The following is a 21,995-nucleotide window of genomic DNA, read 5'->3' as shown; positions in this document are numbered from 1 at the left end:
ACAAAACAAGCTGTAGAAACATTCTTGTTACATGTTTTCTTTGAGTCTCCCACGCTTTCACAAACATTTCCATTACTCTACAGAACAAAGGAAAGTATACACTCTAGCTCGTTTAAATCATTTTTAAGTTATGTTATGTCAAAGTGCACGGATCTATCCGTTGCTGTCTTCACGGCTCTTGGTGCAGAAGACAAGGCTGACGTAAAACAATACAGAACAAAAGGACAAAAAAACGAGGAAAACAATGAAAATAATTAATACAGGTTTATGAGGCGGCGCTCTGTTGTGACGTGCATGTGATGTGTCTTCTACTCCAAGAAGGAGACGGCTTCACCTCCTTCTGTGTTGTCCTTGAAATTCGCAGTGGGGTGCCGGACTGTTCCGATTAGTGAAACTATGTGATTTTCCATAATCGATCGGCTGTTTCAGACGTAGGTTGTCTAAGCCACTGAGAGATTCCTTCTGCCAAAACCATATACCTTTGTGGACAGCGCTTATCAACTCAGATCTGTGTAGAGGTTTATGTATTGCAGAGTGATACAATATACTTGTCATTTCTCTCAAAAGGTATTAAAAAAAAAAAAACGTTTTTGGAAACGTGCCTGTTTAAACGTAGTCCCATTTAGTTGGCGACGCCCCGCGGGTTTATGTTTCGTTATGCTTTGTTTCGGCTCAATTTCCAATTAAAAATGTTATTCTCTTCACGTAGGCATGCCTGCACCATTTCATTAGGTAGGTTTAAAGGAATACATAAGAAGATTTAAAACAAAGAAATAATTAAACATAAAGCAAGGTAAACAAATAAATAAATTTAAATTGGCAAATGAATATATATAAGAAATTAATTAAATAAATAAAAGCTCGTGTTGCACGCGAAAGACTAGACGCTTCTGTTTTTACTGTGTTTTTGAAAATCTATAATAGCTGTAGAGTTATGGGGTTACATCTCTCAAATTTATTTATAATAGCAAGTTTTAATGGATACGTCAACGATAAAAGCAATGTATTATTTTATTATTAAAGCGGTCTTTTATGCTAAAAAAAACAGGAATCACAATAGATCATGGCTTTTGAAAAGAACGAATTAAATTACAAGATAGAGTGTCGGTGCCAAGGAATAGACGGTGACAAAGCTAAGATGATAAATTTGGCTCGCTTCCTATCCATTATGCACACAGAGCGGACCTATGTTTATCTATCATCTGGCGCGAACCGTTGACCACAATATGGCGGGAACATGAACTTTCTTGACTTTATCAAGATTCCTAATCATGAGCTAATCATGCGCAGGCCGAGGTTTATTATTCAAACGCTTCTGGCGGCGAGTTCAGGGTGAAAGGAATCAAGTGATCTAAATTAGCTTTGTGAATACGAAAGCGAATCAATTAACTAAGCGACGGCACAAGGCAATCTTTGCTGACACCTTTCCAGCCTACCGATCACTCATTATTTTGTTTTTTCCGGGCTTTTGTTAGCTGGATTTCAGCCGCCTGGTTTAATAGAGTGACTGGAGAGCCATTGTGTGTGAAGAAGTCTGAGTACTGCAAGCCCACGATCTTTGGTAACGACAAACCGCGACAAACACACTTATTTTTGTGCTCGCTTTGCCGCTGCCGCTAAAAAAAAATATTATGTTACAGCTGGATATATTTGGCAGAACAGCTTGATGCTGTCAGAAGGGATTGAGCTTGAGATCGACTTTTGTACTTCTTCGATCTTCGCGTCAACCTTGGACGGATTAATAATGGTTATCTCAATGATCGTGTTGCAAACACAGACCAAACAATAGCAGTTTCCTAGGTCGTGTTAATGTTTTGGCAGATATTATTTATCAATTTCTCATCTGCTGTTTGGTCGGTTGCGTGCGTGACACTTCATCTTGTTTCTGGACATCGGCTAAATATTGTTCGACGCCATCTGCTTATCATTCTCGTAAGCAGAGCACAGTTAAGATGTACGGCTTGCTTCTCGAGAACTTCCGCTGCGTTATATTAGAGAAATATGGCGAACCGGCTTGGAACAAAATTGTAGAGAAGTCTGGAACAGGACATCACACATTTGCCACGCATAAAATATACTCTGAAGATGTGATGGCTCGGCTTGTACAAGCAGCTTTGGAGGTGACGAACCATACTAGAGAAGAAATCACTGAAGACGTCGGACTTCATTTTCTGGGATTTATTGGCCAGTATGGCTACGACAGAATTTTAAAAGTCCTTGGCAGACACATGAGGGATTTTTTGAATGGTCTGGACAATCTTCACGAGTATTTGCGTTTCACCTACCCTAAGTTAAAAGCACCATCGTTTTTCTGTGACAATGAAACTGAGACTGGCCTGACATTGCACTACCGCTCGTCAAGAAAAGGCTTTCTCCACTACGTGATCGGTCAGATTAAAGCTGTCGGCCGATTCTTCTATCATCTTGAAGTGGATGTGAAGGTTTTGGAGTACAATGAAAACAACCACGGGAGTTACGCACTGTTTCAGTTGACCTTCGACAACAGCGTTTACATGGAGACCCGTCGACGGCCCAAACGGCATTCTGTTATCTCGCTCAACGGCGAAGCCGGGGACTTGAAGATACCGATGGATGTATTTTACGAAGTCTTTCCCTTTCATATTGTTTTCGATCGACAGATGGTGATTTCCAGCACTGGAAATAGTCTAGAGGCTGTGTTGCCAGACCTTCCTGGCAAAAAGATTGCTTCGCAGTTTACTTTGATTCGACCGTTCACGGAGTTTACATGGGAAAATGTAAGTCACTATTATTGTTAATACTATCTTATTTTGATTACTATGTAAAGTTTTTTTTGGTTAAATGTACTTTACCTGCTTTCATGTTAAGGTCATTTCAGCACCTTGGTCTGGCGGGTTTACCAGATTTTCACGATCAACATGGCCAATTTATTAGCCGGCATTACTTATTAGCTTATTACTCTTTATCCGTTTAATTGTTCGGTGTTGATAAAATCTATTTCCCAAGTTTGTTCTTCTCTTGGAACCAAATCTTGTTTTAAGCTCAAAATTATTGAAATTTTGAATTTAATTTTAAAAAAATTAAGAAAATAAACAGAAATAAAACTTGACAAATATTGATAAACATCCCCTCATACATAAACCATTATATTACCAGCTGCAAGTTTTTACTCAAATATATTCCCAGCATTCCAGATAAGTTTTCAAGGTAGGAATTTTAACGGGTCAATTCCCACTGCACCCACCAAATCATTAAAGCCGATACACATGAGGGGTTTTGCTCCTGGGTTTTGCTCCTGGGTTTTGCTCCTGGGTTTTGCTCCAGGGGCACACTCTGGGAGCAAAGGTCGTCCGTGAGTACCAACGATTTCATGGGCGCAATTAATTATCAGAAGCAGAATTTCCACCCTACAAAATGCTCCACAATATTTAACCGATTAAATATTTGGGAGCAAGATCCTGGGGCAAATTGAACAAACTTGAAAACGCTCCCTCGTGTGTACCATAATATGGGGCAAGCTCCGACACTATGCTCCCCAATGTGTACCAGTCATGCAAATTGACTCTGGAGCATGCCCCTGGAGCAAATCCCCTGGTGTGTATTGGCCATTAGAAATTTTCTATTAAATTGTTGGGTCATATAGCTGATCTTGTCAGGTTTTTGACCTGAGACCCCTCACTTATCTGGCACGCTGTATTCTCTGGTTGGAAATAAGACAAGTGGCAAATGGTCCTCTTAAAGACACATGGTTCAATTAAACTAAAAATTGTGGAGGTGGTGGCTTGCATTCTGCCACAATTTCTTCAGTCCCCTCTATCTGAATTTTTTGGATAGACTCCTGATTCCTTTCTGAAGAGTCTATTCTTTATTTGGAATAGAGCAGATATTTTATGCTGAGGTGCAGTAGACTATAGTCAACTATCAAAGCCATATATCTGTTAGCAGACACCGCCCTATTCTAGGACATGATTGTCTTGCAGGGTGTGACTGAATTTCACTTGTTTTTCTGTAACTGAATTCTCTTTAAGTCCTTTAAGATGGACACTTATTTAGAGTGGCCAGCTAGCGCCACTTCCAACAGTGTTCAGACTTTAAGACAGTAACACAAACAAATTTGGACTTCCAAGACTTTCTTAGCCCTGCAAAAAAGCGAGACTGTGAGTTGCACATAACTGCTGAAAACAAAAAAAAAAAAACAAGACTACAATACCCATGAAATTTGATGAAAATTTTGCGAGACCCAATTGATTCTTGAAGGACCATTTACCACCTCTCAAATGGCTTCTGGGCTGGCCTTTACTTCTGTATTGTCCTTTTAATTTGTGCAAAGGCAAGATAATTAAAGGCTAGGTGAGTATCAACAAGTCATCTCAGAAGCAATCTCTCTGACATTCTTTTTCCACCATCACTTGTAACAATTTCTTTCAAGTATGTATTATGAACATAATTTTATGTCCAAAGGCAATTCTGCACAACATCATTATCAAACGTGATAAGGCAGTACTTGCTTAATCCAGTGTACCTTCATTAGGCTTGGCAGGCCAGGTTTGAAATGAGCTCCATTTGAAATTAATGTGCATTTTAGGAGCATGCCAAGCTGGCTTTAAGATAATAAGGTTCAAGACTTAAGTCACATTTAAAAACTTGTAGGAAAGCAGCTCTAACCAAATCTTGCTTGTTGTTATGTTAAGTCAGTCATCTGCAAGTGATATCTTTTATCCAAAACTTATCCAAAAATATGGATTATGGTTTGAATACTGTGATGTAGACACTACTGTTACATTTACCAAATAAATAGTAAATGTTGTTAAATCAGAAATAGTAAAAATTTATTTACAGAAGTCAAAATTTATACAATATTTCAATATTATTTATAAACTAACAGGATTTCATTTCAAATTTTATTGTTTATTCCATCTTCTTTGTTTCTGCCTAACTAATTAATGGATAAAATTAAAATCAAAGAACCTATTCTGTAACTTATTTTTGAAGGAACTTTGTCTTCTATTAAATATTTTGCATCAAAAATTATCCAAAGATGTAATTTTTGATTAAATTTATGAGATTGGTTTTATATCACTGAAACTGATACACCAAATATATTGCATCAACTTTTTAATTTGGTATTTTAAAATGTCTTTGTGGGGGTTGTGCTCTTGGTTGAAATTAATGCATGCACTTCCTAGTCCATTAAACAAAGTGAACTTTCTTCAATTAGTGCTCACTATCAAGCAAAAAGGTCTCATACTGTGGAAATGTTTTATTTCTTCTAGCAGAAAGTAAATGAGATAATGTCATTGACTATTCAGTTCTTTGAATTTGTAGGTACTCCCTGTCAACATGTGAGTGTCAATACAATTTAAACATGGCCTTATCACAACAGGAAGTAAACATAATGCAGATCTGCCAACTGAGTGTCGTTACTTAAGAACTTGATGGGTCAAAATTTAATGAAAAATGAGAAATTGATTTTAAATTTAGAAATGACTCAACTTTGTCATGCAAATGAGCTTTATTTATTATATATTTTTAACACTTTCCCCATAAATCCCTCCAATTTAACAGTAAGGTGTTAATAATACAATATATTTTTGTGATACCCACAAAATACCATATTGTCTTTAATACCTTCCTACCCGTTAAAAGATCACCCAGGGATACTATCATCCCAAGGATTCTAATCTGCAGCTTCCTTAATATGCTTCTTTCTTAAATTTATTTTATTTAGAAGCTGCAGTTAAGGTCATTCCTCACATCTGCATTGCGCATCCTTACTGCGCATAATTTATGGTGTCATTAGCGCGCGCTCGTGCATGCGCATATTGAAAACATGACGGATTTGCCTTGATATTGAGCTCTTTCAGTTGAAAAATGGCTCTAGCTCACCAACGAGCACGGGCACCCCAATTTTTTTTCCAGTCATTGTAATCAACTAATCATAAGCTTTGCGTGAGAAAAGACTGATCTAAATTCTATTGCTGAAAATTTAATAAATGAGAAAAATAGCAGATGCACTGTGGTCTTTCCTATTTTGCAGTCGGTAACCACATCAAGAAATTTAGTTCAAATTTTAATCAAGGATTTAGCTTTTTGTCTGAATCAAACTTAAAATGTTTAGTTGTGTCCGACACAATGTATTGAGTGTAGTTTAATGCATTTTCTTATGAGTCTGGGCTTACAAAGATTTTACAATTACTGGGAATGCGTTTTTATAATAAACATTAAATAATGCCAAAATGGGGCATTTTCAATGCCTCACTGCTCCTTAATGAGCATGGGCAGCCCCCTTTTTTATTTCAAAATTGAATTTATCATATGACAAATATTCAGTGGACAAAGTTTGAACAAAAATCTATTGTCACTTTTATTTCAGAGGAATTACCTTAATTTCTTTTAGATGCAGTCGCTGTGTTCTGACACTACAAACTATAATTAAAAGTTGATAAGTAAACAAAAATAGGTATCATATTGTAAATTTATCCTCCTAAGACAAGACCCCCTAAGACAACTGGCAGTTTTTCCAAATCAACAAATTTAAAGACTCTGCCTTTGTATGATAGACTGTTTGAAAACCAGCAATCAGTTTATTTAAGAATTGACATCAGCAGCCATGAAGTAGGCAGTTATTTTAAGGGCAATTTTAATTCGAAAGTGAAAAACTTCAATAACATATCAGCTTTCAAATATCTCAAGTATATACCCTTGGACCATAATAGCTTATTTAGTACATCTCAGTGCCTTATGCACCACTTTGGCATGGAGGTGAAGTGTATTGCTTGATGTAAAACAAGTCTTGCATTCCCTGTGCATCTCGAAAAAGAAATTGAATACTTGTGGGTGGTCAACCATGTCTTAGATAAGAGGGGGTCACAATTTTTTTACTTTGATGAGCAGATCTTAACAAGACAATGTTAATGACAAAAAGTCATAGAAATCTATCAAATATTCACAAAGTTATCATGATGCTGTGGGCTGGGTTTTGCTAGTGCATAAACACAGGTATGAACAACAGCACATGCAGACACGGCAAAGTGCTGCTAAGCAGTGCCTTTTGTTAGGAAATTGTCCCAACAAAAGGTACTAATTACCATTACCATTACTGTGTCTGCGTATATAGTTTGTCTGTGTCCATCTTTAAAAATAGACTCAAAACGTTTCTTTTTTAGAAAAGCCTTTTTGCAATTTATTTTAGACTAATTTTTTCAATTTTTAGATAGTTATTTAGCTTTTCTCTGATATTGCAAAGCACCTTTGAACTTTAGGATACTGACACTATATGAATCTATCAACCAGCCTTCAGGGGGTAAAGAGTCAAGCCTAACATAACAATCAGTCATTACCTGTATGTAGTAGTAGTAGCAGCAGCAGTAGCAGTAGCAGCAGCAGCAGCAGCACAGCAGCAGTAGTAGTATACTTTATTTACCCTCGGATTGTAGAGTAGCTTTAACAGCTAATGTCTCTGAGCATTTCAACGGTACAATGGGCAAACACCAGACCACAACACCGGGAACTTCGTGCCGTGCTCTTTACGATGAGTGTGTGGGTTCTTTAACGTCCCCTGCTGACCATAACAGTGAAGATGCAGGAGACAGGGCCTATGGTTTATCGTCCTTATCCGAGAAGACTAGAATATCTAACCATTTGCAGATGTCATTGCATGGTTACAGATATTGCATTTTCAAAATAAAGCATTGCGCAAATTTAGAGATATTTATTTGTAAGTGCACCTCTTTGTAATGGATACTCCATGTTTTATCCTGGGGGGGGAGGGGGATGGGAGACTGCCACATTAAAAGGACAAGGGTGCTCATCATACCTGTCAAGAGTTTAAATGCAGTTCTGTTCTCAAAACGTCCATAGCAGGAGCTTTTGCTGTGCCTTTTGGAGTATTAGCCAAAAAACTATAACAGGAGATAATCTGTTGTTTTTGAATTGGTACCTCTTAGGGGTGAAAAACATTTCAAGCCACACCCACAAAAAGAGGATCTTGGTACCTCTTAGGGGTTCTTTTCAAAATTTTCAACAAGCACCCCTATCCTTTTTATATGGGGGTTGAACCCCCCCCCCCCTTCCAGGTTTTAACAGGTATGGTTCCACTGAAGAGCTGTCTTCTGTAGACTTCAAAGTATTTGGCTGGATGTATGAACATACAATGACACTGATAAAGTAAACACGGCAAAGATACATGTAAGGTTAAACTGAAAATCGAAACACCTTGTATTCAAAGAGCTGGCTTAAAACTCTTAATAGAACCAGTTATAATGAACTGTTAACTAATTAAAAGTATGTTGTGGAGCTTGAACTGTTTCATATCTTCCAAAATTCCTCATGTGATGAAGATATCACCATCTTATTATTGTAATTACAGGTGACGACTCACACCAATGTGGCATTTGAATTACTGTCAATTGAGGCCGTGGTACAAAACAACAATCCTGCCATCCTGAATCTTCAAAATGGAGAGGCGATGGTGAATGGAAAGAAACAGGAAAGTGCTGATGAAGACTCTGGCTGTCACATCCATCTCAAGGGACAGATGTTGTTTATGGATGAGTGGCAATCAATGGTCTACCTTGCAACTCCTATGTAAGTTGTTCAATAAGGTGACTCATTTTTTTCTCCAGCTCAGCAGTTTGAAATCTTAAATCCTTGAATCTGACTGGCTAATTACATGTGCTCCAGCAGTTGGGATTCTCCCCTAGATTTATACCCCAAGTATAGACTGCTCCAAAACTTCTAACTTTGGCAACTACTCAAGCTTTTTGTTACACCGTAAAACAATGCAAATTGTAAACATTCAACATAGAGTCAAACAATTATAATGCAAACAGTATCACTTTTTGTGCCAGAAATGTCAAATGCATTCATACGCCAGATTTGAACTGAAGGCTTTAGTTGAAATTCAACACAAAAGTTGCTTTAAAGTAATACTGTCAGGAAAATATAAACATGTTCATTTCTGGCCTTATTCAGTCCATATTGGGAAAAGACTGTGCCCTTGGTCTTGTGTATGGCTCTTGGCCTGCAGCCTCGGACTGTACTCAAGACCTCAGGCACAGTTTTTCCCAATTCAGATCTCCCGGCTGGCAAATATCGTTTACTTATTGATATTCAACTGCTCAGGATGGTAATGTGAACATCAACATTAAGACATAAGGTTTGGTGAAAAATGGGGGAAGAAGGACTTTAAAATGCATATGCGATAATTTTAGTTTCTTTTTCTTCAATGATGGATGCCGTCGTTGAAGAAAACAAAAGGATGAAATGCTAGAAGAAAAGAGTGGGTGGGTCCAATCTTTCAACAAGAAGCGAGGAGAGCACACAGCCAGTACCACAATCTTGTCAGAGACCTTAGTTTGGGTAATTGATTGGCTCTGATTGGTTCTTTGTTAAGCTGTGATATTGTTCAAATTTGTTTTAACAGAGACATGACATAACCACATAACGGAAAGATCAGTTTTATCCGTATGTCGCTTTATACGTGTACATTGTATGTTCATGCTGTTATGTTGCTAATATGTCATTATGCCAGCATGTTCACACTGTAAACACAACAACACATTTTTACATGTAATTAGTTTCCCAAAAGTAGCAACCCCAAAATTAGCGACCAGAGATAGGAAAAAGAATATCAATTAAAATTTAATCCAAAAGTTTATGGGTGTTTCAGAACTTTATGACCCGTGCATGTAATCACACAGTCAAGTTTATTTTGGTTACTGTCCTGTGTTTTTTTTCAAATTTCAGCATTGAGAAGTTGGATGTGATGTGCTGCATGGGTTTATATATCAATGACTTGAGCATGCATGATTCAAGTAGAGACCTTGTGTTAGCTGGGACACAGCAGTCGGCAGAACTGAGACTGGCTCTTGATCAGGTAAGATGTTAGACACTTGAATGACACTTGAGCCTCCTAGGTTTGTTGTTAGTAACACAATGGTAGAAATTGGTGCTATTTTGGAGAAAAGTGTTGTGATTGAGGTGCAAGATATATTAATAGTAATATTGTTATTGACCATTACTGTTCTTCTGTTTATTTAGCATACATGTAATCTGTGAGACTCACTAATTTTCTTTAATGTTGAACATCAATTCCAGTGCTGATTGAAATACTCTGTACAGTGTAATTGCAGTTAGATTATTTTACATTTATAGCATAGACAAAAATTATTATTAAAAACAAGAATTAGTGGCTCAATACTGCTTGGTCAAATATATGCCATCCTTAAGGTTGCTAGTTTACAACTAATGCATGAATAATTTACTGTAGTATTTTGAAAACTCTCTTATTGTCCAGTGATATTTCATTAAACTTGGTTGGAAGTTTCAGTGGACTGATATGTTATAGATGTAAATGTATCTCTCATAGCTAAAGAAATCATTACCGATCTTTAATAATTAAATTTACAGTGCGTTAACTGAAACTTGGGCCACCCAGACAATGAAAACCAATCATATGGCAGAGCCAAAACAACAGATTCCAAAATTTTCAAATCCAGCCAATCAGATATCTGGTTTGAAACAATGAAATCTCAACTTATTCGTTGTGATGCTTACGCAACTGCGGTGTCTGTTAATAAATTGTCAAGCTCAAGCCGTTAGAACTTTTGCGTTAGAAAATATTGTGTTACTTTACTCCAAATTTTACATTGACAAGCATGGTAAACTCATTACATTGACCGTTTTCCACTCATACGGCCTCACTTTTATGGTTGTTGTTTAAAATTGTAGAATAAAAAATAGATTTTGACATTTTTTTTTACAAAATAGATTCCTGTTGTCTGTGCGTGTTTGTATTTTTACAAGGCTTTCGGTTATCCACCACACAGTTCTCAGAAAAACCATCATGTTCACTGTCTCAGCAGCTGTGCATTTCAGAGTTTGAGTTCCCTTTCTGGGTTATCAGTGTATTGAAATAACATCTTCATGGAAAATTCAAACCAATTTTCTTCCGTGTTGTACTATCAAAGCCTCAGCGTGTAAAATTACTCACTCAAAAAGAAAAGACGATAGCGCCATGCATAGGAACCTCCCGTGGATGGAAAAACCAAAGATATTTCTAACAAACAATTCAGGTTACAAGTCCATTTTTGTATCCAGTTAACTTTTCATTTCTTCTGCTTGAAGTTTGCTTTCAGCTTCTCTCAGTTACTTCAAAAACAATCCCTTTCCAATTCGTACATATCGAGCCTGTGCACATGCGAAACTACTCGGAGACCATTTGAAGGGTTTCTTTTGTACAGCCGCGACAATATTCAAACCCTACACCACTCACTCTGCTGGCGATATATAATTATGGTGACACTCTTACGCAGCTTTTCTTGTCATGTATTTTCTAACCAACCAATGACCCCATAGAAAATGCAGCATATAATTTCTCTTAAACCCACAAGCATGGTCACAAGCACGTGAAACCACTAACGGCTTGAGCTTGACAATTTATTAAGTGACACCGTAATCGCGTTAGCATCTAAGTGAATTAGTTGAGATTTCATTGTTTTGTACCAGACATTTGATTGGCTGGATTTGAAAATGTTGGAATCTATTGTCTCAGTTCTCCCATCTGATTGGTTTTCATTGTCTGGGTGGCCCCGGTTTCAGTAAATGCACTGTAATAGTTGCCTAATGTTGGAACAAAGATTGCTGTTTGATAACTGTGGGCATACAGACAGACTGACTGACTGTCTGACTGTCTGACTGACTGACTGTTTGAAAGACTGACTGATTGACTGATGGATGGGCTGACTGACTAATGGATAGACTGAGAGACAGACTGACTGACTGACTGACTGACTGATGGACTGATGGATGGGCTGACTAACTGCCTCAATCACTCACTCACTGACCAACAAACTGACAGACTGACAGACCAACAAGCTGACAACCTGTCTTACTTATGTCCTGTTTCCTTACTAATTAGGGGTATTTGTACTCAATCCTGGATGGTCTGCTGGTTACCTACAGTATATAATTTACCGCAGACCTTGAATTAAGTGGTATCCATTTATAAATCCAGGTGGAGAGAGACACTATGAAAGTCAAGTGTCTTGCCAACCAATTACATCACTGCTACTCCCACTAGAGGGAGGACAAGAGGCAATTATTCCCCAGAGGAAAATTAATTTGAATTTGCAAAGGATAAGTGCAATTAGTAGAGGACATGTTAAACATCTTAATTCATGGCAAAAGTAGCATTAGAAGAACCCTGTAAGGATTACTTCTCAGTAAATAATTATGTTATGTTATGATTATTACATAGGAATTGGTCAAAAGTGCTAAACTTGAGGAAAGTATGAAGGAGCTGGATATTGAGAAGAGACGCACAGATTCATTGCTGTATCAAATGATCCCAAGATCTGTGGCTGATCGTCTGAGGCAGGGTGAACCAGCTCTTAATACTTGTGAGGTATTTTAAACTTTTTAAATCTCTGGCTTGTTGTACAGTTAGGTATAGATGTTGAAATATGACCATTTTGCTAAAACTTACCATTCCTAACTATTTTAAGCAATGGCACTAGCTATGCAACAGTAATTTAAATTGAAGTGATGGAGATTTCACAGAGTTCTCAGTACAGCTGTAAAATATCCCCCAACTCGCATTTTGTTAATTAACTTGACAATTTGTTAATCTTCAATATAGCAAGGGTTACATGGAGTATCTACATGTACTGTACAGTAGTTTTTGCTTTCTAAATGTGTATTCTCTGCCATCTTCTTTGCCTCATCCCAAGACATGTCTGTCTTACAAAGGTCCCTCTGCAAACCATGATGTCAATCATTCCTAGTTTGGCCTTAGCTTCGATCTTTTCTTCCCTGGTATATAGGTCCTGTGCCCTCTTACCTTTGCTGCCACCATCACATGCTCCTTGACTAATCTTGGATTTAGAAATAAAATGCTAAGTCAGTGCATATAAAGGATACCCTACCCCAAGCCCTACCCACCCCCTCCCCCCTTGTGACTGAGGCAAGGCCCATGGATAAATTCTCTTCCTCAGTATTTAGGGTGTCTATGACGACTACATTTAAACAAAACACTGGGATCAACACTGGGACTGAGTCAAGTACCTCAGTATTCCTGTTACTAGCTTCCCCCCCCCCCCCCCGCCAGGGGGTACTCCCTTATATGGGCTATATAGGTATGTGCGGCCCCAAAGGGTATGCTTTTTCAGCCGTTTTTGTCATAAAGAGGATATCAATTTTAGCTGATTTTGGTCATAAGTAGGGTATGGTTTTTGCACTCTAGCCTTGTTATGGGTATGTTTTTAAGAAGAAGCCACTTTTCCATCATTATCAAAAAGAAAATCAACAAAAGCCCTTCACAAATTATGTTAACAGTAATTTAACATTGGTCTGTACTAGGGACTAAATATCACGCAGGTCTGAAACAGGGTTTTGATTTAAGGGTCAGGTCATAAATAGGGTTTCGAATTTTTGGTCAGGTCATAAAAAGGGTAAGGAATATCGCAGATTTTGGTCATAAATAGGGTAAGGGTTTTGGGAAACGGGTTGCACACACCCACCCAATTTTTCTGGGAGTACCCCTCCTGGGCTTCATCCCTGCACCCCTGCCCTCTCAGTGCTAGATATAAGGGGTTGTGTACATATTGTATGACGATTTGTCCATGAGTATACACCCTTTCAGTTTTAAATTAAATGTGTACCTGCGGCTGTTGTTTCAGATGTTCCATGATGTGTCTGTTCTGTTCAGTGATGTAGTGGGATTCACGCACATTTGTTCTCTGATAAGCCCCATGGAAGTAGTTACCATGTTGAATAACATGTACACAGTCTTTGATCAGATCAGCGAGCAACACAATGTCTACAAGGTAAGTGCTTCAAATGGTTTCAGGACCAAACATGCCAAGCAAACAGTACATACATGACTTGTACATGTAGCTTATGTACAGTAGTTTGTAATAAATAATGGTAATTGAACTGAATGGAGTGCAATTTGGTCTGAAATCATAGGTGTGATTTCAAAATCGAGCGAGCGTGCAGCGCGAGTTTGATTTGAAATCACAAGTATGATTTCAGACCAAAATTGCACGACGCGAAGTTCAATTGCCACTTTACTACATCCATTTTGAAATCGCACAATTTTATCACCTTAAATTTAGATTTTTGGTGTACTGTTTCAGTAGCCGGTTTGTTAAAAAAAAAGCGGAACTGGAAACGCCGTTACGTCTCATTTAGTATGCAAAATGATGTCATGTGACGAAAACTTATTCGAGCATGACAAAGAAACAAGCAGTTCTGAAGTCAGAATGAAAATAGTGTACTTCAGGGATAAAAGTTCAATTCTTGTCGCCTGAATCAATTATGGAAGGCCTTCCTTTCTTCTGTGGTTGAGGCTGAGATTTTTCATTGTCTTTGGAGAAGGAATTTAGAGGTGCATATCCTGTGTAATTCTGCGATCGATTTCTTTTGAGTTGTGAAACTCCCTCGAGTGCACGATGCCCAGTGGATAGTACGTTTTTAACCGCACGGCCATGGGCCGAGCGCGGTTCTAGGTTTACCCGGGGTTTATTATTTTTTTTTTGTCAGTGACCAGACCCAAGCTCCCTCTCGGCCAAATTTTGAGTCACGCAATGTGTGAAGTTTTTCCGCCAGAAGCTGTAAAGACATAAATACACGGACAATTCTAGGGATATTGTTTTCTTTTTTGTATATTTTCTTTTCGTTTTATCGAAGCGTTGGATTCAAAGGGACTAATAAATACGCTAAAAAAAGGTATTACGTCAGCCATGGAATGCGTTGACGTTGCAGCTTTCACTTTCGCTACGTGACAAATAAGATCGTGTTTACTTCGCAAGTTTATTTCGGCAGAAGCGACGGTCATTAATTTATTTGCAATTTTGCAAGCATTTCTTGCGGTTTTAGGCAAATGAAGTAAATTCTTTGGCTGATTCATCGCAGCCAGTTCGGTAATCAGAAGGAAAATTAAATATTTGCAAGCCAAGCAAAGAACATGTCACAACATGCAAGGATTGCGTCATTGGTAGGGAAATAACCACCGTACTAAAGATTGCCGTGGATAACGCAATTCCTGAATTATGTGACTCGTTAGACTTCTTTGCTAGCCCTTTCCTTAGGGGAAAAAACAATTAAATTTAATCTTGACTTTTAAGAAAGAAAGCTGTTGTTAATAGCGTTCGTATCTTCATTCCCATACATATGCTGAAGAAAGTTCCAGATTAAGACTATTACGTCATCGGAGATTTCACAACGGCTACGACTGATGGTGCAATAATACAGGTTGTGTTGATCAAGTGATGTGGTGTCTAGAGAAACCAATGAATCATCAAGGATTGCTTTAGAATGTGCACTCCGTTGTGACTGTAGTGCTAAGAAAACAGTTAAATTTTAAAAGCGTGGTTATATGATCTAACAGATCTTCTTGTTTCCTTTTAAATACCGTTCAATGGCATGATTTTAAGGGAGTCCAGCTCATTATCATCTCCATTTCTTTTTGTGACCTCGGCGTAGGACTCAATACTCAGGACCTTATCAAGTTCTTTCGGCTACATTTGCTTTAAGATATTTCCAAGATAGTGGGACTGGCACGGGCTTCGCAAGACGTTCATTCATTCACTATTTTGTGCAGTGTGGTGTATTTTGACTATGTTTATTCACAGCGACAGAGTCGAGCTCTTTCGTTGCTTTGTTTGAAACTACCGGAAACCTGGAAACATCTACCTTCTTGAGATGGCTCTGAATTTGTTGTTGTGTGGTTTTCATTTGTTTATGTTTTACTGGACTTGGTATCATGCGGATCTTGAGCAGATGTTGAAGAAAAATCGCCAAAATATTCGTCAAAATGGACATTGAAAGTTGGAAACTTCCATTAAAGTAGGTCTTCAGCCTGAAGGAGCTCATAATTGTCATTCAGAAACTGCAATTAATTAAATTCATCGATTTTTTGGAAAAAAACTATGATAACAACAAAGTTTTGGCAATAATAGTTGCAAAATTCTCCAGACAGTGGCTTTTTGCCTTTCATTTTCCTGAAATTTTATTGATTACTTTAAGCTAATCTTGAAATCTGATTGGTTGTTTTGTTTTACTGTCTCATTCTCATTGGCTGAGAAAAAGATGCGATTTGGAGCAAAAAATAGTGTGATTCATGAATAAATCGCACTACTGAGAGCCAATCAGATTGCAAGGATAACCAGTGATTTCAAAATGGATTTAATAAATAATAATATCGGTCGGAGTAAACAGTGAACTTCTTAATGTGTCAATAAAATTTAGAGTTGCTGTTTTGGTCGTTTGGGCTTCCTTAGTACATAGGACATATTAATGTACATTACATTACATTAATGTACCTTGAAGAAAAATCAGGAAAGACTGCTCTCTCATAACAAATTACAATTTAATTTTACATTTTTCTCAATCTGAAAATTTGGTTCATTATAATCAAAATGTTTTCAAATGCTAGTATACTACAATCCATTCAGCATGGCGTAATTAAATGTGAATTTGTGTAACAATTTATCAGTATCACTGTGTGTGGCTTTTCCAGATGCCTGCTGAATTAAGATTAATTCATGAGGTGTCCCTTAACATTTTAAAATGAGTGAACAGTAAATTTGGCTGTTGTGTCTGGAAATTTGTTGATTGTAAGTGGAAGTTACTAGATATGTTCAGATTTCGTTATTCACTCAGAATAGTCCAGTCGGCACCTTTGAACAATGGCAATAAGTATTATTAATGACTGCTAGGGCCACAAAGTATAGTTATTGTATCCTGCTGTTGGTAATATCCAAGTGCTTAAACTTTGCATGCTTTGTATCTTGGTGTACTGGACAGTGCTAGAATTGAGAAGATGTACTTCAGCATGCATAAATTTGTTTTTGTAGGTGGAGACAATTGGTGATGCATACATGATTGTGAGTGGTGTTCCTGAGCGTAGCCATTACCATGCAGAACATGTTGCCGACCTTGCACTGGATATGATATCTGCCATGCCGACACTTTGTGATCCTTCGAAATCATCCCAACACCTCAAAATCAGGATAGGTATGATGGAACTACTCAATAGGAGACTCATTTCTACTTACTCACTATATAGAGGCAGCATGGCCAACAGATTAGGGTGCCGAACTTGAAATCTGGAGGTTGTGGGTTCAAGTCCCGCTCTGACCACTTAGCTGGAGTTGTTTCTGAGTAGACCCTAGGTCAACTCCTTGGTCATGCTTGTAAATAACCAACTGGTCTGCCTCTCGCCAGTTGGGATTTTTAACAATGTTATGTTCATTTGCATTATTTGTTTCATCATTTGGTTTCATTAGCCCTGAAAATCCTCATTGGGGAAATGTGCATGGTCAATTAAGATTTGTTTTTCCTTTTGAATCAAAATCCTATTGCCTACCTTTATTGAAAATGTTCACAACTACAGAGCCATTCTTATTATAGTTGTAAAGAAACAGAATTGCTGATTGCGTTTTCCTGATTGTTCATGTCATGCCATAGGTGTACATACCGGAATGGTTGTAGCAGGTGTAGTTGGTTTGAAAATGCCACGGTATTGTTTGTTTGGTGACACTGTCAACACAGCCTCTAGGATGGAGTCCTCTGGACTGGCAAGTGACAATATTTAAGAATAATTAGACAGTGAGCTTGAGGTTATTAGCTGACACTATTAACTACTAAGTAGTAATATATCAAACACAAAAGACTGTGTTTAACCACATTTCCAAATGTCGAGAAGAGAGTTGAAAATACGACGTGCAGCGGAGTACTTTTGATGAACTTCGAGGTGATTGGAAATTTGATCAAATACAGTCTTGAGTGTTTGATATATCTTCTCAATTGAAACTAAAATTAACGAGAAAGCAGAGAAATAAAATCGTAAAATCTATGCTAATTAACATCAGATATCCAGACACCATCACATTCATGATTTCCTTTCTTTCAGTTTGTGAAAGTTGATTGAAATGAAGGTTAAGCTCTCTTGGAAATAATATTGTATTAGTGCAACCCAGTTAAATGTAACAATCTGTGAAACAAACAAGTTTAAAATGTTTCAGAAACTAATAGAAAATGTAGAGTGGAAACCTTTTTCAAAGATTAAACTGTTCCCCATGCTGTGTATTGCTGGTTAGATAGCCTCTTTGTAGCCAATCGGATTGCACATTTACCTGATGCAGTCAGTCAGTGGGTTTGCTAAATACAATGCACGTGCAAACTCGAGGAGCTAAGTGGAGTTGTTCTGTGTACAGACTTGATTGCTGCCCATTCTTCATTGTGGTTCACAGCTAGCAACAGTTGTTTCTGGAATGCTAAAATCAAATATACTAAAGAAATTATTTGTCTAAGATGATGACTTGAGTGCTGGTCACTGTACTGTACATTCCTTTGCTTTCAATTGTACTGTAAATGTTCATTATATTTTTAATCCTAGGCAATGAGGATCCACATCAGTGAGACAACTTACAATTGTTTACAAACTGCCAACTACGTCACAAAGCAGCGAGGCAGCATTGATATTAAGGTGAATATTAATTTCTCGAGTTGGGAAAATTAATGGTCTAGGTGGTGCCAATAGGTATGGAGGTACATGCAAGCTGGTTAAGGGATTGAGAGGTTTGGGCTCAACCCCAGCTGGTTTATTGAGTTCTGCTTTTGGGTAAGGCACTTTACTATCACCATGCCTTTTTGCACCCAAGTGTGTATTAAATGGTTACCTGAGAATGTAATGTTGGGAGTAACCTTTTGATGGACTGTTATCCAGGAGAGAGTTGTTGTTTCATGGTACAGAACCATAGTTATATGTAAATATGAGCTGTATGGGCCAGCAGGCCTGAATGCAAAACTTTACCTTTTACCTTAAACTGTAAGTATGCATGGTGGAAAATATGTTGACATTGAGTAGTGGAAGAGTGGTGCTTAATTTTTACTCTACAAAGTAACAGTAGACAGATTCGGCTAGCATGTTTGCATCCTTGCTGCCACTCAATTGAGACCACACGATGACTCATTTGGGAGGTCACAATTGTACAATTTGTCACACGCAACTGATTGCGTGAGAGTATGTACAAAAGGGACAATTGTAGCCTCCCAAATGAATCATTGTGTTTGAATTGGGTGGCAACAAGGATGTAAACACTTTAGTGGAATCTGTCTATCTTATCGTAATCTTCAAATTTATCTCAATGCTGAAAATAGGAATTTTGACATTCTACTGATCGCTTTCCCTTCTGACTGATAGGGCAAGGGAGGAATGAAGACGTTTTGGCTGGTTGGTAAGAAAGAAGGAGGAGAAGCCACCCAGACCTTCATGTCCATGGTTGGCGGCCATACAACTGCTATTGGTCCTCACTGTGAAACAGGCAGATTATCTGCCACCCAGAGTAAACCCAGCCTTCAGCCAGTGATGGGGTCGTTCTTTGAAGAAGATGAAGCCAATGAAGAAGATGATGATGTAGTGATACAGCAGAAAGACAGTCCAGTCGCATATTATGGTCATGTTCCACACACACCACATAACATAAATGGCCTGCACTTTCAGTGGGACAAGGTTTGGAAATGTTTGTGCAATGACTATCGATAATATGTGATCTTTTTGTACATAGTGGACACTTCCTATGCGAACAACAGTCAGCATTTACCACTTGATCCTCTTTTTACAAAAATTTCATTATATATGTACATGTAGTTTGCAATTGAACATATACATGATCTTTAAATTGTAACAAGATTCAAGTTGTAAAATTTCATACCATGTTCATTTGTTTACCCCTACTACAGAAGCTCCTAATTTACTGTCTGTTTAATTTTCAGGTCAAGGGTAATGACGATATAATAAAAGCAGATAATTCTGCCACAGATGAAAAGAAAAGCAAATCAAATGAGGAAAATGAGAAAAACACTCAAGAACAAGCCAAGCCACCTGGACAAGCCAAACCTTCAAATGTTGCATCAACATCCCTGTGCAATCTTTTTTAACTTACTACTGGTCAGTAACTTAAGTATCCTATTTACACAAGATGCAAAGAAAACCAATTTTCAAGTTTGCCTCAGGGCAAGCTGTAATAATTATGATTCACTAGTCCAAAAAGCATCCTCACTACTACCCTACCCCCCCCCCCCTCTCCCCCTCATCCACCCATCCGACAAGAAGAGGTCTGCTGTAGAGAACCTCTCAGTTGGCCAACTGCAGGGTGTATAAAGACTCTGCTTTGTGACCTTTATGGATCTCACAGATCTTACAGGGAGATTGTCTTTTTATGGGTTGAATCAGTTGGATTTCACGAACAGTAATGTTCATGTAAATATGTTTACTTACACTCAGGAGCACATCACTTTGAACAAGATGATATGCTTCTGATAAACTTTAAATATTAGAGTCTTGAACAATAACTAGTGGTGTGCCCCAAAAAAGACCTGTACATAGTTGCTACATTATAGACATAGAAAGTATTTTTACTTTTATTAGATCTAATGCTCGGTTTTAATCTGGGGTTGGAATTTAAATCAAGGGTTTTAAATTATGTGAGAATTTTAAAAATTCTAAAAAAGTAGTATACATTTGCTGCAGGGCAGTATAGTGACCTTAGTCAAATAGTTTGCATACCAAAAGTGGACTATTTCACATAAGTTATAGTTTCATCGGTGAAGTGAATAATTTTTAATTTATTTTTTACTATAAGTTTGCTTTTTTTATATAATTTTGCTGTGTCATTTTGTTATGGCCAAACAGTCCTTTATAGATGATATGAAGGAGCTTTAAATATAATGCTAGATATATTTAAATTTTATAAACCTGTACGCATAGGTTACAAAACACAAAATAATATTATTTCATTTGTCCCCTTTGTTTTATGACCCTCGTTCCTAGAGATACAAATTCAAATCTCCACACTCTTGAAGAATTGATTATATGTCAAGAAAGTTCATATCGTTAATTCTCTCAACTTGTATGTTTGATATTTTATTTTCTCACGGCTTATGTGGTCAAAAACGTTTTTTCTTTCATTTTTTCATTTATTTATTATTTTTTGGTTTATTTGCACCATGAGTATTATGATGTTATAAAATTACAAGGAGATAACTGATAAATGTTATATGATGAAAGATATCAGAGGTTTGATTTATAAGATATAAGTGATACAAAAGAATGGATATGTTTTCGATCAATATTACCCGTGGTACAATTTGGTATATTTTCCTTTGTGTGTGTGTGTGTTTGTGTATGTGTGTACCAAGAGTAAAATTGAACTACAACATAAATTTTAACTTTTATATATTAAGCAGCTGAAGGGTTTGTGTTTTGGGTTTCCAATATTAATAATTGGCTTAATTTCATTTTTACGGGATTATTTAAGAGCATCACTCTGAATGTTGCTTATACACAGTTTTCGCAGAAAATTATTACGGTCATAGCAAGATTGTGTTGTATTTTCGTAGTATTTAATGTATTTTATCTCCAAACTGCAAAAGTCACTTAGGGCTGTATTCCATGCACAAGGTTAACGAGTTTGTAGTGTAGTTTAATGCAGACTCGAGCTAAAATAATAGTTTTGTTTATGTAGCTATACGTGGATGTAATATTCTTATTCGTGCACAGTCAACGAAAGTACAGCGCGGGTTGGAGTTGTCCACCCGTAGTGCAAGCACTTTGTGATTCCCTCTGTGAGATGCGCCTGTAGGGGATCATGGCTTTTGTATTCACGACCGACTTGGCAATGTAATGATAACAGCTACCATGATTCCCAGCAGACCCGTCACATAATGGAAACTGAGATTCGTAGTTCATTAAATAAGTTCTAAGAGATTCACGATTCGCTTTACAAGGCTTTGTTCGTGTTTTACAAGATTCGCAATCACGAAATTGGATATAAAGTTGGTTGTTATAATAAAATTATTACGTAGATTAAAGACCAGATTTATTGTAGTGAACATTGTACATATGTGTAATAATAAAAAGAAATCAAATGTTATCTTACAGCATGGTGCGGGATTTAGTTTGGTTTTTATTGTGTAAAAGCAGTTAATAAATAAGATAATTCTCTCAA

General features: G+C 37.4%; 1 protein-coding gene across 1 annotated transcript; it reads left to right on the top strand.

Annotated features, from left to right (window-relative positions):
* The first annotated feature begins 1,084 nt into the window (after nt 1-1,084).
* LOC110044401 (soluble guanylate cyclase 88E-like) lies at nt 1,085-21,995 on the top strand. The gene is made up of 10 exons (XM_020749945.2): nt 1,085-2,756; nt 8,348-8,565; nt 9,727-9,856; nt 12,239-12,385; nt 13,659-13,805; nt 16,839-16,998; nt 17,452-17,561; nt 18,383-18,472; nt 19,190-19,498; nt 19,762-21,995. Exons 1-10 carry the CDS (start codon nt 1,953-1,955, stop codon nt 19,924-19,926), a joined length of 2,280 nt encoding a protein of 759 aa, XP_020605604.1. The 5' UTR covers nt 1,085-1,952; the 3' UTR covers nt 19,927-21,995.

The sequence above is a fragment of the Orbicella faveolata genome, unplaced genomic scaffold (assembly GCF_042242905.1).
Source record: "Orbicella faveolata isolate gen_17 unplaced genomic scaffold, um_ofav_v1 contig_2, whole genome shotgun sequence".
In the NCBI taxonomy this organism is placed as follows: Eukaryota; Metazoa; Cnidaria; class Anthozoa; order Scleractinia; family Merulinidae; genus Orbicella; species Orbicella faveolata.
Note: the sequence above shows the minus strand (reverse complement) of the source record. Positions and strands in the feature narration are given on the sequence as shown.

Bases quoted from the DNA above. Each gene is read 5' to 3' on its own strand.
- LOC110044401 (XM_020749945.2), top strand. From the start codon at position 1,953: ATGTACGGCTTGCTTCTCGAGAACTTCCGCTGCGTTATATTAGAGAAA. The intron at 9,857-12,238 runs GTAAGATGTTAG...ATTATTACATAG, and splicing joins TGAGACTGGCTCTTGATCAG to GAATTGGTCAAAAGTGCTAA. The intron at 19,499-19,761 runs GTTTGGAAATGT...TTTAATTTTCAG, and splicing joins TGCACTTTCAGTGGGACAAG to GTCAAGGGTAATGACGATAT.